This window comes from Cyprinus carpio, chromosome B13 (genome assembly GCF_018340385.1).
Source record: "Cyprinus carpio isolate SPL01 chromosome B13, ASM1834038v1, whole genome shotgun sequence".
In the NCBI taxonomy this organism is placed as follows: Eukaryota; Metazoa; Chordata; class Actinopteri; order Cypriniformes; family Cyprinidae; genus Cyprinus; species Cyprinus carpio.
Window position 1 is genome coordinate 18,814,464 of NC_056609.1, and position 16,546 is coordinate 18,831,009.

Here is a 16,546-nt window from a genome sequence, read left to right on the forward strand (position 1 = left end):
GATAGTAAAAAACATCCCCTATAGGCTCCACAAAAAACAATAAAAACACATATTTTCACATCAAAAAAAGCGCATATCTATAACATTGATACCACAAAAAATTTCTTCTAAGAAAAACCAGCAGCAAAGTAAAAAGGATTACATTACCTGGATAGCAAAACATGGGATTTCCAAATCCAGGGCATTCTGATCTAGATTGTTTTTTTACAACTGGCCCTTAAATTTAAAGTTCCCAGGTTTTAAGCAAAATACAAGAGCCTAGTAAGTACAACTTTGCAAATGCAAAGACAGCAATTGCTGAATGACCACAAGGGGGTGCTGCATGACAGGAACTTTATTCTCTTCATACACAACAAGCCAAAGCACTGAAAAACAAGGGGTTCACAGGCCTTGGGCTCAAACAGAATCAAACAAATCCAGAGTTTTTAAAAAAAAAGTATAGATGAATCCCAAACATACCACACCCCCATATACAGCAGATTTTACCTGAATGAAAAAGCCTCAAAATAAACAGAGGGGTGTTTGATTAGGTTAAAGCATATATCGGTATCACACAATACAGTCACAAAATCAATCATCTTCAACAGCACCTATGAATTAAATGGACACTAACAACAAATTACACTGGCAAGATGACTTTGATATCAACTCTTGTCCAAAATCAACAACACTGTTCAAAATAAACCAATACAGTATATATGAGTGCACATGGTATGGTATGGTGTTCCAAAGCAACATGGACCCATTAAAAATTCCCTTTTTGATTTAAAACAATAACAAAAGACAAGCACTTCTGATGCTAAACAGAGCACCATGTCAGCCAAAAACAAAGTTTCAGGATCTGGACTGTTACTGTATAAATTACAAATGTTCATTATGACAGAGCGCGATTCATGGACGAGCTTCCTTTTGGTCCACTGTCTATCACCCACAAGGCTTTGTGTCAAACATTCAGACCAGCTCTCAATCTTAAATCAGCCAACTGCCAAAAACTAACCGTTATGCTAAAATCAAAAAGAACTGTTTTCAATATATCTGGTTGAATTAACTTTTATATCAGTGGATATAAAAATAGTAAATAATGAATCTAAGCTCTAGATTCAAGGTCTAATATTAGCACAGTGATCATGGCGAGTGCATAAGAAATACAGGGAGACTTCAGAGTTGTGGTCATCTCCCAAACCGTTACTACACTTCAGTATCTAGTAACCCGAAACCCTGTATCTCACTCTGCATAAAATAGCAACAGTCGCATGTGTTCCATTTTTCACCAAATAATATGACAGCAATTTGCATTCGACCAGTTTTTAAATGAAGATGGCAATGTTAAAGCACTTAACAGGCAGACAGATAAAGAGCAAGCTGCATTGTTGGTGTGACATTTCCCAGCATGCTACATAGCTCTTATCCAAATTTTTAAAGCTTCATGGAGCCACAAAATAAGTATTCATGCATTTTCCTCAAGCTTAAGTCAGTGACGTACCTTGTAACTGTCATTTGTTCCCTCAATAACATGCAAATAACTGATTCTGTAATTCAGTTTAAACAGGGATCTTTTCTCTTACATGTTTTACAGTGAGGCCATCTATAAACCCCATTCGAAAATAAGAAGCTAAAACTACCAAAACCCAGTTTTAGCTTTGCACTCTCATCAGACCATAAATTCTAAAATACATAACCCACTTTGCAACAAATAAACATCGTCACTTTTATCTATATAAAATATATGGCTGAGTGTGAATGCAATGATTGTATTTATTTTAACAGCAAACACACATCTCTAAGAACCCAAATCCAGTTAACGGCAATGCCACAGGCTTATTCTTCCTCCTCCTCCTCCTCATCGTCATCCTCATCGTGGCAGTGCGTGATCTCCTGTGGCGTCAGGGGGAAGAGGTGTGGCGGATTGATCTCGCTTATGGAGCGGGTCAGCTGGTGTCTCTTGCACTCATGGTCTCTGAAGTCGATGGAGTGGCGGTTGCGTGTGGCCATGGGCGACTCCGTGTCATGGATGTCCACGTGAGTGTGCTCCACCGTGGACTCGTGAGGCATCTGAATGTACCAAAGAAGAAAACAGGTTACTGAAGTGACTTATGATTAATGTATCAACTGTAGACAGTGTGTTTTTGAGTTTACCTGGACATGGGCGGCTCTGAACATGTAGCTGAAAGGGTAGTACAGGAGATTGATGAAGGATGCAGCGTATAGGTCAGCGTAACGCATCACTTGAGAGGCAAAGAGAGTCTGACGAGAACCGCTGCGGAACAGACTTCCCATCATCCCATAGCACATGTCCATATCATGGGTCACTTTCTGAGAAAATTAGAAATACAGAAACAGTGCAAAACTCAGTTTGAATGAAGTGATGGGAAAACTGTGTGCGTTAAATTGATCAAAAATGACTATCATTATCATTATATAACTTGGATGACATGGGGGTGAATGAATTATTTATTCATTTTTATTCTGGAAGTGTACTAATCCTTTAAAATGTGGAAAACTTGAAAATACTTTAAAAATGATTTTTCTCCACAGAAATGTGACTTCACTGACAATATTCTTAGTACACAGTGCACTGCTTTTATATGCATCAAGAAATATACCTTAATCCTCCTCTGAATAGAGCTGATATCAGGTCTCTCATTGCTGCTGCTGTCCAAATGCCTGTAGACAAAAGAAAGAAAGGATGGAGAAAATGGCAGGACAAATAGAGAGATGTGGGTTGAGAACAGTGTTGAACGAGTTAAAGTAATAGAAGACGTGAACCATCAGTTTTAAAATAGAAAGGAATGTGCGCCTCTTTATCTGCATGTCAAATGGCTGCAGACAGCAGGGAGGAAGCGACGTGTTCTTCTCCGGGTAAGCGAGTGCTTGACTGACTGAGAGCACGCACGTGCACTGGATGAGCAGGAGTTCACGGATGATACCTACTTATAGAGCTCTGCCAGGAAAACATCCAGACTCTGTAGCTCCTCAAACAGTGCTGAAAAAAAAAAAGAGAACACAGTGAACTGTCCTCATCTGCTCCCACGCCCAATGAACTGAGCATAATGTGTGTCTGCAGGCTGCATGGATCGCTGCACATATTTTGAATTAGTTTTTATTTTTATATTTTCTGTTTTCGTTTTAAATTTAATTGAAGGAAGCAGTTCAACCAAAAAACTAAAAAAAAAGCTTACAATTCACTAACCCTCGGGCCATCCAAGATGTAGAATAATTAGATGGATTCATTGTGGATTATTGGGATGGTTTTAACAGTTGTTTGAACTCTCATTCTGACGGCACCCATTCACTTCAGAGGACCCATTGATGAGAAAGTAATGTAATGCTAAATATATCCAAATCTTTTCCAATTAAGAGACAATCTACATTTTGGTAGGCCTAAGGGGGAGTACATTTTCAGCAAATGTTAATTTAATTTTTATTTTTTTATGTTTATATTAGTTTTTATTCATTGTTATTCCAGTTTTAGTTAAACTAAATGAAAATGAGAAATGTAGCTTTGCCAACTGGCTGAATTAAATTAAAATTGTTTGTGTTGTTGTTTTTATTTCAAGTAATGAGCATTAACTATAATAACCCTGTCACAGACTCACTGCTCTTGTCGGTCCACACATGCAGCTCCTGAGCCAGCTCAGGAATCACCAGGAACGTTCTCCAGCCCTGACGCTTCTTAGACTTCAGGATGTCTCCAAAGATGTGGTCACCGATGTACAAGATGTCCTTTCCTTTTGCTCCCAGCAGGTCACAAACTATGTCTGAGGAACCTGGGGAAGATAAAGAATATTCAATCAGGCATTTCAGCACCAGAATTTGAAAAAAAATATGAAGAACAACATTTATTTTTATCTTACCACCGGAATACACTATGCCATGCTGCAAGGGACCTGTATATGTTCCGATCTTCAGTCTCCCAGTGGTCTACAGAACAGAAATATGGCTAAATCAATGAGTGTCACATTAAGCTACTCATGTGAGTCTAGCTGATCTTACCGTGTCCACCTGTCTCAGGACTGTGCCCTCACCGAAGAACACTGGCTTCCTGGCGTCCACCAGAATAAGGTCAAAGTAGGACTGCCAGGGCCGATGAGGCGTACCAGCCTGTAATAAAGAAATAATAGATTCAGTCTGTCACTGTCTTTGTGTATGCAATAAAATGAGTTCTTATATGGCCCCTGATACTCCCTGTCTTTCTGTTCATACCCACTTTCTCAACATTTGTTATTAGAACACTTTTTATTGGAAACTGTGATATTACATACACATCATAAATGGAGTGTTCTTTTACACAGTGCAGCTTGTTGGTTCACATTTTCCACACAAATTATAGCCTTCGTCACAAGACATTTTCATTGGGGATCTGAGACAACTAAAAACAACTAAGTACCACTGTTATGCCAATGAACAATAATACTGAAGATTACTTACTTTTGGACCATGTGGAAAATCAAACAAGTATGTCATGATTTTCTGAAAGAGAGGAAATTACATCTTATATTTGTTTCTAATGAAAATCCAACAGATTTTGTCAAATGGTTATGGGCTCTTGGTCTGTGCTGCGGCGTCTGTAATAACTCACATCTGTGTACTTGCTGTCACTGTTAGTAACAAGGAACACTTTGGCAACTTCGTTCATTCGGCTTAGAAGCAATGGTAATTTGGCCTAGATCAAGACAGAAACACACAAAAATGATGTCTGTAAACTTTAAACTACAATTCATTATGAATAAACATACAAAGTGGAATAAGGTAACAAAAACACTGGTCAGCAAGACGCTGTTCAATAATCTGGTTTACTTACATCCTTCACCACATATTTCTCCAGGTTTTCAACTGTTTTCTCTTTTAGTGAGCCCTGAAATGTCACACAGAAGCAGTTACCCTTAATATGAAATCTATATTTAGTCAAGAAAGGCTGTTTCTTTTGGCACTTAAAAATAGCCTTTACCTTGAAATGGACCCAATCCACAGCATCTCTGACATCCTGAAACATGCTCTTGAAAGACATGAAAAGATCTCCATCTTTAAAGCCACTCTCACAGCTGTGGATTCAAACATTAAAAGGTCATATAAAATGCCAATTCAGACCAGAGGAACTACAGAAGTGTTCAAATGAGGGCGCAAAAACAAACCTTCTGTATCTGGAGCAACTAGTGAAGAAGTCAACCAGGCAGGCAAAGAGGTATGTCTCTAATAAAGCACAAAAACAAACTGTGTTAACTTAAGCATGGACTATGGATTCTACATATTCTTTTGGATTTTGATATTAGTTGATAGAAGATTTTAACCTGGGAGGTTGAAAAGTGTGTTGAGGATGTAGAATCGCTCAGTATCTCCACGCTGAATGAACTTGTTTGGGTACAGCTCTCTTATGTCTGGACTAAAACATACAGTTGAAAAAGCACAAATTATGACATTTGCTGGAGGTGTGACTAACCCCGTAACATCTACAAAAAATGATAAGTGACACTGTTTACTTCCATAATGCATTCTTATTGTCTTATTGGTAATGATTCACCAGTGCATGTTCTTCCAAATATTTGTTTTTGCTTAACTAGCATAAAAATTCTACAAATGAAGTTTTTACGGCAGAAGAATGAATGCACAAAGTGATCACTATCCGGGGCATCAGTTGCTCTGAAATTCTGAGTGCAGACTCACCCACGCAGGAAGCTAAAACCATGAGCGCACACAAGGATGTTTCCATACGCATCTACTTTCAGAAGGTTTCCATACATTGTATCAAACACCAAGCCTCTGAGAGATGTACAGAATTTATGTGAATCAAAACATGAAGTAAAAATACAGTTAGAAAAGCATGTTAGAAAATGATCTTTCAAATCACCTTGTGGGAAAAGCAGGGTCGTAGACAAAGTTTAGCAGCTCTTGTGGGTAACCAATGGAAACCAGTCTTTCCACAGTCAGATCGAAGCCAAGAGATTCATACTCCGGAGACTTATACACTATTAACAGAGAAGAAAACAAAGTGATGAAAATCATGTATTCATATACACTACTGTTCAAAAGCTTAGGGTCTGTATTTTTAATGTTTTTGAAAGAATTCTCTTACACTCAACACGGCTGCATTTATTTGCTCAAAAGAAAAAACAGCAACATTATTAAATATTATTACAATTTTAAATCACTCTTTCTATTTGAATATATTTGAAGATTTAATTCTGCGAAGGAAAAGCTGAATTTTCAGCAACCATTACTCCAGTCTTCAGTGTCACATGATTCTTCAGAAATGACTTCTTTATTATTATCAACACTGAAAACATTTGATACATGATACATTTTTTTCAGGATGAAAAGAAAGTTCAAATTAAATATTTGTAACATTGTAAATGTCTTTACTGTCACTTTTGCTCAATTTTGTGATTGCTGAATATAATGTTTGTTTCTTTCAATAACAAAATCTTACTGACCTCAAACTTTTGAACAATAGTGTATATCAAAATGAACTGACAAATGTAGCCAAATGAACCATTTCCTTTCTTTGTTGGTAAAGTATGAGACACTTGTTAAAAGCCATTTAAATTTCCAAGTCAAAATGGACTTATTAGAAAAACTGAAGGACTGAGTAGAGAGTAACTGTGGCTTGTTGTTCAAGAGACAACCCTCTCAAGGAGCCTAATAAACCAGAGCTAAACTGCTTCATTTTCTACAGAAGCAAAAAGGTTTAAGTGAACAGACCGTTTTAAGGAACTTTATAGGCAAAACATCTGAATTAATATGTTACATGTTGCAAGAAACACCTTCGGACCTCAAAACAAAATTAGCCAGATCAGCTGAATGAACATTTCCCCAAAGATATCACAAACTTCTGCTTGAAAGAGAGGAAGGGGGACCACGTTTAGCCGAAGATTTTACTGACCAGCATGGTCTTATTAGCATAAAAGTTCAACTAAATGGAGTCAAAATTGTTGTGAACTAGGGCTGTGCGATATGGACAAAAAAAACCTATCAGGATTTTTTGATCAATTTTGCGATTTCGATTTTAATCACTATTTTGACACACACAGACATGCTTTACAGTCATAAATTCATTCAGTATAAATTTGAAACTTATTTCCAAAAGAAAACCAATGAGAGCTTTATCAAAAAGTTGTAACATGCCTCTAGAACAGACATAAGTAAAGATGTCAAACAAAATGTCTAGACACATGGCAAAAAAAATAAAATAAATAAAATAAAATCCGTGTCCAGGGCTTTTTTTTTGCCATGCATTGGTCATAGAGCTTATTGTAGCAGTGCCTCAGGTGCTGAAATATATTTATTTCACACGTACTCCGTCTGCAGTGCGTATACAGTATGTGTATGCGGTTCAGAAGCAGCAGCGAGAGCGAGTTATTGTAACGCGAAAGCACATTAAAATAATGTGCAAGCGCGAATCTATCCGCTCACACACATATTTCCTTTGCTTTGTCACAAAACCAGACACGCGTGCTCAGATGCACGCTGCTCTCATCCGGAGAGAGTGCGTGCACTTAAAACATGTCTCCTCTCACTCACAACTCTCTCTATGCTCATGCGCTAGATATTCATTTTTTTGCACCTTTCGATTTCTAACCTTTTCTGTTCACATCTTTTACCGCATGCAGTGTGAACGTTCTGATCCATTAACATGGGCTCAAAAAAATATGCATCACAGACAGAGTGTGTGAACTTGGAGTTAGGCATATGCCCAGTCTGTTCTCTTCTCGCGCTCCACTTAGGTGCGCTGCATTCTGATTGGATTGGATAGCATACTGCGGGAGGTCGGGACCACGGAAAATCGTGCTATATATGATTTAGAAATCGCGCATGCTCAAATCAAAGTAAGCACATTCACTGATCTACAAATAGAACAAAGTAGCTCATAATACTTTTTTTCACTTCTGCTGAAATACTTGCCAAAGTAAGCACATTCACTGTTCTGCCATTAGAAGGGAGTCACACAGCATATGCACATTGATCTAGCAGACTAAGCAGCTCATACGTGGTGTTAATATTAGGCTGTGTGCTGGCAATAGAACTTAAAACCTTTTTCTGTGAAGATTAACACTTGTTTTTCATCACAGATCAATAAACAGGAAGATGACCAATCAAGAGGACCACATTTTATATCATGGATGTCAATGCACCCATTCATCTTGTTTAGAGCTTTACGTGCAAGAAATCATGTGCCTGACATGTGCCAGCTGAAGTCAGGGATGCTATTTACAGAGCCATGACACCTCAGATTACCTTACAGCATCATGCTATGGTGTTACCATTTCGCAATGCTTTACAATTCTATTGAACTTACTTTATAAATGACAATGGCACCATGCAGACCTCATGTGTTTCAGAGGCAGCACATACTTCATCTTACCTGCTAGAGTGTAGTCCATATCAAAGCCAAAGCATTTTATCTTCTCCATTGCCAAACTTCTATTGACAAAAACTCTGCGGAGATAGAAACAGTCCATTTAAGACAAATGTCATTGATATTTAATATTCTCTCAGTTGCAAACTGTGTTAAATTCAGCAGACTGTATTATTCCATTGCCTTGAGCTGTTCAGTTCTAAAGGAGTTTATGTTAGTGTAGATAATGAGTTACACTGATGTATTGTGACCTGTGAAAGCAATAAATCAGAATTAATACATTTGGTTAAATGATATATATTCCTATTTCGACCAACAGCAGCAAGGTATGAGGTGGAGCAAATGGCACAGTAATATTCCTTGATTTCCAGTTAAATATTTTTTTTTTTGGGTGGTAATGATGACTGACACTGTTTCAAGAAAACCAAAAACAGAATGGTAAATAAAATACATTTTTAAAAAATCAAGAAAAACAACTTCATAGTCTGTCCTCATGTGCTGAGCACATCTGTTTTACAAACGTGAAAAACATGTTTTTCTGATTTTCTGAAAACAATGACTCCACTCATCTGGTTAATATATGTACCGATACATGAAAAATAATAGCAGTATATGAACAGTTATTATTAATTTAATACAAATTACAGTAAAGAGATAAAACAGTAAAAAGTTTGCTGCATAATAGTTAGTATTTTTAAGTTTAAATCAAATATGTGTTATTGTCTTCCACATGGTTTCAAATTGTGCTATGGTCAGTTATTTTCTTAATGATGTTAAAACAATTATTTTTCTTTTAATTCACCTGATGCTAGAACATCTTTATTCAACTATACATTTGCAGTGAGACATTAAAAATGTAGCAAGGAACAAATGAGCTGTTAAATGATGTGTTAAGGGCATGAAGGAAGGAGATATAGCTAGGGGAAGGGAGAATGAAGGAATGATATCACAGATTCAAATCCTGTCACAGGTCTCCCTATGGACACCTTCATACAATCACAGCACAATGCAAAAGCATTGATGGTTTTGTTCATCTTGTATTTTTAGTGCTGTGCTGTGATGAGTGCATGGGAGAAAGAAACATCAGTTACAAAACAGATGATCAGTCAGCACTGCAGGTCAACAACAAAACTTTGGCATACCTCATAGAAGGATGACAGTGGGCCAGTTCCTGTGGTAAGCTTTGTAATAAAGGAATACATGGACTGTGTGTTATATCAGTACACACTTCGTGAAGAACTGTGTCCAGTATGCTTATAAATGACATTTCAAGTCTTCTTACCATTGGATTTTTTTTTTTTAAATATTGCACTTTGTGACTGCCATGATGGTTTTTCTGCAGAAAACTATAAGTCAACACATTTATAGCACAGTTTGCATGTAAATAAGGATTGCTCTTATGAAATGATGGTTTGCCATGACAGACAGCATTTTAGGAACTTGCAAGTATTTTGCTGACATGCCAAATTAACCTGCCAAAAGGCTTAAGTAAATATAGCCTACTAAAACATGGGATATGAAAATCATTATGTGCATACACTGTAAGAATTATAATTGTAAAATATATTTTTTAATACTTGAAAATATTTAATAGTCGCGCACAGTGAGAAAAGAGTTAATTATTTTGAAAAAGATTACAATACACAACTTTTGCTTAAATCACATGCAAGCTGACATACATTCAACAATGAAGCTGACAGATTTTGACAGACAAACAGACATATGAACAGGTGCATCCACAGAACAACATAACAGCATGGCAACAGTAAACATGCTACTCACCATATTAAATTTTAAATAAAAAGAAAAAACTATGAGTCTACAATTTCTTTTGGAGACTTTAAGTTATTTTTTCTATGTACTCAAAAGCATTGTGCGCACATAAAATTTAAATATCTGAATGAAGTCAGGTCTTCATTATTGACCATAATCTCAACTGGAGTGGAGACCAGGTCATTTAAGGTCATTTTCTCTAATTGTTGCTACAAGAAAAATATCTGGTATTTTTGTCTTGTTTAAATTTAGGTATGACAATGGATTTGTTTTTAAGTTACCAAAATAGTGCACAATCTGATTTAACCAATATAACGGCAATGGCCTTCAAAGCTGAAAGCATTAGTGAAATGTATTAGTACCTGTGATGCACCTCTCTTCTGTACTTCTTCATGGATAAACCGTCCATGTTGGCAGGAAGGTCTGCATAATTCTGGAGCCGATCACTCCAAGAGGTTGTCATCTTTAACTGATATAAGTCTGAGAAAGAAAGCAACAATTAAAAGAAGATTTTTGTCTAAAATACGGTGCAGACAGGCATCAGAAGAAGACAGGGAAATTAAATATACTATTCTATATATACTATATCAAACTACTCTTCACTATGCTACACTTATCATAATAATTTTAAGGCAGTACAACTACCTCCATCATAAAAAAAAAACAATCAACAACAAGAACAAACAACAAAACAAAACAAAAAATGCCTGAAAGCACCGTCTTTCAGATGAGACTTAAACCGAGGTAATGACTCTCTGTGGTCATTAAATCCCAGGATGTCCTTCGAAAAAGAGTAGGGGTGTAACCCCGGCATCCTGGCCGAATTCACCCATTGGCCTCTGACCATCCCTATATCTGCTGATTGGCTTCAACGTCTCCTCTCCAACAATAAGCTGGTGTGTGCTGGGCGCTCTGGAGCAATATGACAGCTCACAGAAGCCACGCAGTATTTTGAAACAATGTATTTATTATTATTTTCTCAAATACCATAATAAATGTATTTTCTCATTCTCTACAACAGTGGTTTTAAACTCAATCCCAGGAGGACCGCAGCTCTGCAGTTTCGCTCCTAATCACACCTGCTTGGAAGTTTCTGGCGATCCTGAAGACCTTGATTAGCCGGAGCAGGTGTGTCTGACTAGGGCTGGAGCGAAACTGTGCAGAGCTGTGGCCCTCCAGGAACTGAGTTTGGGACCAATGCTCTACAGGGTTTGGCTGATTTATTTATGTAAAGGCCATATTAAGTTTCCACGTTATGCCTTAAAAACTGTAAATATTTATTAAAAGTTTCAAGGCATACATGCGAGCAGATCTCTGCTCTTGTTCATGCAGTTCCGTGATGGTAAAGTTAGCACCGCGGCTAACGTTAACTAACATTCATTTAGTTTTGATCAACCGGGAACTAATGCATAAGATGGAGGAAATTGCTTTAACGCTCATGTACACAGTTATTCTACAACATTTTAATGACATAACTACTGCTTCTTGAAACGCGTTATATCTCCGCTCAGCGTCAGTAGGCTACTTACCTCACCAACAACTGCAGTTCTGCGCTTTAACTGTAACTGCGCATGCGCACACCATCCAGCAACTACATGAGAGTCAAAGCACCATTAAAACCTTTAAATACAGTTTATATGAATGCTTAAACGCTGATAATCTGTGGAAGTAATGCCATATAATAGACTGCGTAATCTAATTTGAAAGAATCATGAATCTAGAAGACACACAGAACAACTACAGTAAAAATAGGCCTAATTTTATTTCCTATTTATTTTATAATTTATGTTGATTTGAATGTTTACTGTAAAATGACAGTGACATGAATAACAACTTACAATTGAAACATAAAGCTTATAAAAAAACACAAAATAAACAAAAAAATAAAAAAAAAAAAAATTAATGTTTGCTAGCAAATAACAAACAATTCAAAATTTATGTTTATGAAAAACGATTTGAAACATTATGTTTGTTCATGAAAAACGATTCTAAAAATGACTGGAAATTATGAAAAAAATAAAAAAAACATATCATACAAAATATAACAACACTCAGAACAAAAAAAAAAAAAAAAATATTCTAGCTTAAACCATCTAAAACCAGCAAACAATTCTGGGCTGGTTTATGCTGCTTTTTTTCTAAGGACAATGACTAATTATTTATTCATTTATTTTTACTTGTCATTCTGGGAGTGTCAACTTTTCCAGACTATGTTACCCGAAAGAGTCATATCAGAACCTCAACAAAAAATGGAGGTAACTTTCAATAGTAGTTTAGCAAACTTAACCTGCTAGAAATTTTGGGTGGCGGAGTGGGCGTGACAGATAGCGCACATTAATACAATTGAATACATTATGTTTGTTCATGAAAAAACGATTATATATAAAATTTTATATATGTTACTGGAAAGCACTAATATAAGTAATAAATGGTACACATATTAATATGAAAAAATATATAGAGTTAGCCTATATATTATAAAACACTGCTGGCAAAAAAAAAAAAAAAAATGTTATATTATCTCACACATGGATTTTCTATAATGTCTAAATTCTAAATCAAAATACGACTTAATATATAATTAGCATAAAAACTCAAAAAATATAGCACATTCTCAAGATTCTGGGAAAAAAATCACGGTTTAGGTGCTGCCTTTTTTAAGGACAATGACTAAAGATTTATTCATTTATTTATTTTTTCTTAATTATTGTACTCGTCGATTCGTTGTCATTGAGAATGTGGGAGTCTTAACAAACATACTGGTTTGTCTTACTGTAAATATTTTAACCACATACCTCGAGTAAGCAAGGTTTGGGGTAAAACCGAGAGTTCAGGGTTTAGTTCACGTGTATTTCTGGAAACACCCCAGGTCCGGGAGATGAAGTGTTTTTTGTTAAAATTGCATGGGCATCTAAAACAAAAAAGTCTAAAATTGCATGGGCATCTAAAACATTTAATATAGCACAAAGAAATAATAATAATAATAATAAAAATCCAAGATCCAAACCAAACGAGATCTTACATCCAGCCTAAATCGATTTAACTGTTAAATTTCGGGTCAACACTGCGCAAACCTGGACAGTTCCATCGACAAATAACAGTTTAAACCGCCCAAAAATCTGTCCTTTGTGTGCAAATGTCAAACAAACCTGTTAAAAACATAACAATTAAATGAATGTTTTAATGGTCTGAAAAGGTTTGTTCTCATCTTAACTGTCACCACAAGAGGGAACATGACAGACTGTTGAATGGGACAGTCCGCCGGGTATATAATGGCAAGCACACCCATTTTAGACTCCTTTAGTTGTCACGAAGATGAGTTACGGATCAGACAGCTACATGTCCTCATCCTATAGAAAGATATTCGGGGAAACCCCTCGTTTCACCGGTTCCACCCCTAGGATGAGCAATGTCTCCTCACGGAGCTCCATGCCTTCCAGCGGCTTCAGGTCCCACTCTCTCTCCCGCAGCAGCGCCTCTCCAGCGGGCTACTACAAGAGATCGGGGCGGTCATCGTCCTTCTCACCGGTGCATTTCGACAGCGTGGATATCTCTCAAACAGCTGTGTTAAACAATGAGTTTAAAATCGTCCGAACCAATGAAAAGGAACAACTGCAGGGTCTCAATGATCGTTTCGCGATGTTTATCGAGAAGGTGCGCAATCTGGAGCAGCACAATAAAGTGCTGGAGACCGAACTCGTGAGTCTGCGCCAGAGGCAGAACGAGCCGTCCAGACTCGCTGACCTCTATAATCAAGAGATCCGGGATCTGCGAGCCCAGGTGGACGAGCTGAACAATGAAAAATCGCACATTCTCATCGAACGAGATCATATCGAGGAAGACTTGCAGAAACTTCGAGGCAAGTTTGAGGATGAGATCCGAGTGCGCGAGGAGGCCGAGCAGACGCTCAGATCCTACAAGAAAGATGTGGATGATGCCACCATGGTGCGCGTGGACCTGGAGAGAAAGGTCGAGTCCCTCTTGGACGAGATCAATTTTCTGAGGAAAGTGCATGATGAAGAGGTGGCGGATTTGACTAGTATGATCCAGGCAGCCCAGATATCTGTGGAAGTGGAGTTATCCAAGCCGGATCTGACCTCGGCCCTCAAAGAGATCCGTGGGCAGTATGAAACCCTCGCGTCTAAGAACCTGCAGTCTGCTGAGGAATGGTACAAATCAAAGTTCGCCAGCCTCAACGAACAGGCCACCAGAACCAACGAGGCCATGAGAGCCACAAGAGAGGAGATCAACGACTACAGGCGACAACTACAGTCCAAAACCATTGAAATCGAAACCCTGCGAGGCACAAACGAATCACTTGAGCGACAGATCCACGAGATGGAAGATGCACACAATGCCGAGGTCGCAGGTTATCAGGTAGACAGACACACAAAATTTATTACACACCATATTATGAAAATGTAACTCAATTTAATAAAAATATTTAAAGAAAGAAAAAAAAAAAATCTATCTATCTATCTATCTATCTATCTATCTATCTAGTCTTTTTACTTATTTTATAATTATATATTTACATTTATTTTGCATTTATATTAATATATAAAGGAAAGCATGTGCTCTGGCTGGCTTTCACCATTTTAATCAACTTTTGCCCTTATTAGTTGTTTTTAATAGTCCTGCAGCATGACAGAAATTTAAAGGTATAAATGTTTAATGTAATCATGCAATTCATATTAGGAGCTCATGAAAAATGTAAATGTAATAATTAGAAGAAGTGTGAATTATACCACAGGACAGGTTTGAAATGGCATGTCAAGTAGCTGAGTGCTCTGTCCATGGTGCTGAACTAATCGCTCATGAGAGGTGGCCGAGGTTAATTCCACTAAGAAGAGTCTCTTAAAGAGGATTTTGCAAGGGAGGTTTCTGCAAGGTCATGTTCACTTGGTGAAAGAAATCCAAATGATAACCTCAGTTTCTGATTATATTGATGTGTAAGAACTTCTTGATGAGTTAGATGATTTACAAATGTGAACATTAAGCACGCTATCATATAAAGTATCCAAATCATTTTGGCTTGAGGTTTTTCAGAGGCATGATCTATGACCTTTCATCTTTTAAAAGTGAAAGAAGTGCCAGTGTAAATCAGATAAGCTTCTTTGAACTTTGTGCCGAGACAGCCAGTCAATGCCAAGAGATAAAGGTTCACATCAGCTTTTATAACAAAGATCTAATTTAGGTGCTGAGCTAAATTAATGAATGGTCATGTGAATGAGAAATGTGCAAGCTGGTTTCAATGTATTGCATTTCTTTATAATATTTGTTTTTATTTTATGACAGGGACTACAGAATATTTTTGTACTAAGGCTAATATTAATTTTTATTTTTAAATCCCATTAACTAGGAAACAATTGGGCAGCTGGACCTTGATCTGAGAAATACTAAGAGTGAAATGGCCCGTCACCTCCGGGAGTATCAGGATCTTCTGAATGTCAAGATGGCGTTAGACATCGAAATTGCAGCATACAGGTAAAGCACCAATACCTCCACATTAATTGCACATTTAAAAGAACTAATGCAATGAGAATGAAAATGAATAAGAAGTGACCAGTCATCATTGATATCCTCATAGAAAGCTACTGGAAGGTGAAGAAACCCACTTCAGTTCCGGGGTGACTTTCTCCAGCACACCCAGCATCACTTATGGGTATCAAAGCCGCTCTGCTTTCACCTCAACCCGCAATCCCAAAAAAGAGAAAGAAGAAGAGGGACACGGCAAATCCAAGGCAGGAGACAAGCGGGAGGAAAACACAGCAGAAACCGCTGTGATTAAGAAAGCAGAAAAGAGTGATAATGTTGATGTTAACTCAAACTAGAATGTTACGAATGTTATTAAACCTATGCTTCTCTAGATATTTTCCCAGCAGTCCTTTGGGCGTTTGGCACAGTAATCACTGCTATTAGCTAAAAACTGCCAGTTGTTGTGTATAGTAATTGGTAACATGTTTAAGATATTGTGATGGTGATATAATGTTTCAAAAACCATATCTAAGAAAAACTGGTTTAATATTACAGAACTTAGGCCTCAAATATTTCCTGTGTTTCTTAATTGTAGTTTTAGAGAGTATTTTAGTCCTGTTGATGATGTTAGGGGTATAAATATGAACTTCAGTATTAAGGGATGACTAAGATATGGCCAACATTAGCACTGATCCAATGATTATGGATAAAATGTCATATTTGAAAAGAAAGCACAAAGTTTGTTGGAAAGCACTATGGCATATTTCGAATAAGGGACCAAACCACTGAATTAACTGTTACACGTGTATGCCTTAACCACAATAAAGTCAATAATTGAAATGTTTTAGTTATGTTTTTGTTTTTATTTAAAAATAACTCTCAACATCACTAATCTTATCTGTCCCATATTATTAAATGTGCATGCTTTTAATGTTACTACACTGC

General features: G+C 37.1%; 2 protein-coding genes across 3 annotated transcripts; one reads left to right on the forward strand and one right to left on the reverse strand.

Annotated features, from left to right (window-relative positions):
* Positions 1-316: 316 nt before the first annotated feature.
* Positions 317-11,721, reverse strand: LOC109111262 (cytosolic purine 5'-nucleotidase-like). Of its 2 annotated transcripts, XM_042737035.1 has the most exons (19): positions 11,653-11,721; positions 10,486-10,603; positions 9,493-9,531; positions 8,357-8,430; positions 5,846-5,963; positions 5,662-5,757; positions 5,289-5,380; positions 5,133-5,190; positions 4,949-5,042; positions 4,802-4,855; positions 4,580-4,663; positions 4,429-4,470; positions 3,994-4,101; positions 3,855-3,921; positions 3,597-3,767; positions 2,932-2,983; positions 2,604-2,664; positions 2,137-2,313; positions 317-2,052 (listed from the first exon to the last, which is right to left on the reverse strand). In XM_042737035.1, the coding sequence occupies exons 2-19, from the start codon at positions 10,584-10,586 to the stop codon at positions 1,819-1,821; spliced, it is 1,722 nt and encodes a 573-aa protein (XP_042592969.1). In that variant the 5' UTR covers positions 10,587-10,603; positions 11,653-11,721; the 3' UTR covers positions 317-1,818. The 2 variants fall into 2 exon arrangements, with proteins under 2 accessions (XP_042592969.1, XP_042592970.1); XM_042737036.1 differs by lacking the exon at positions 9,493-9,531.
* A 1,607-nt stretch (positions 11,722-13,328) lies between these two features.
* On the forward strand, positions 13,329-16,441 carry LOC109111079 (alpha-internexin-like). The gene is made up of 3 exons (XM_042737040.1): positions 13,329-14,500; positions 15,486-15,610; positions 15,714-16,441. The coding sequence occupies exons 1-3, from the start codon at positions 13,439-13,441 to the stop codon at positions 15,955-15,957; spliced, it is 1,431 nt and encodes a 476-aa protein (XP_042592974.1). The 5' UTR covers positions 13,329-13,438; the 3' UTR covers positions 15,958-16,441.
* Positions 16,442-16,546: the final 105 nt, after the last annotated feature.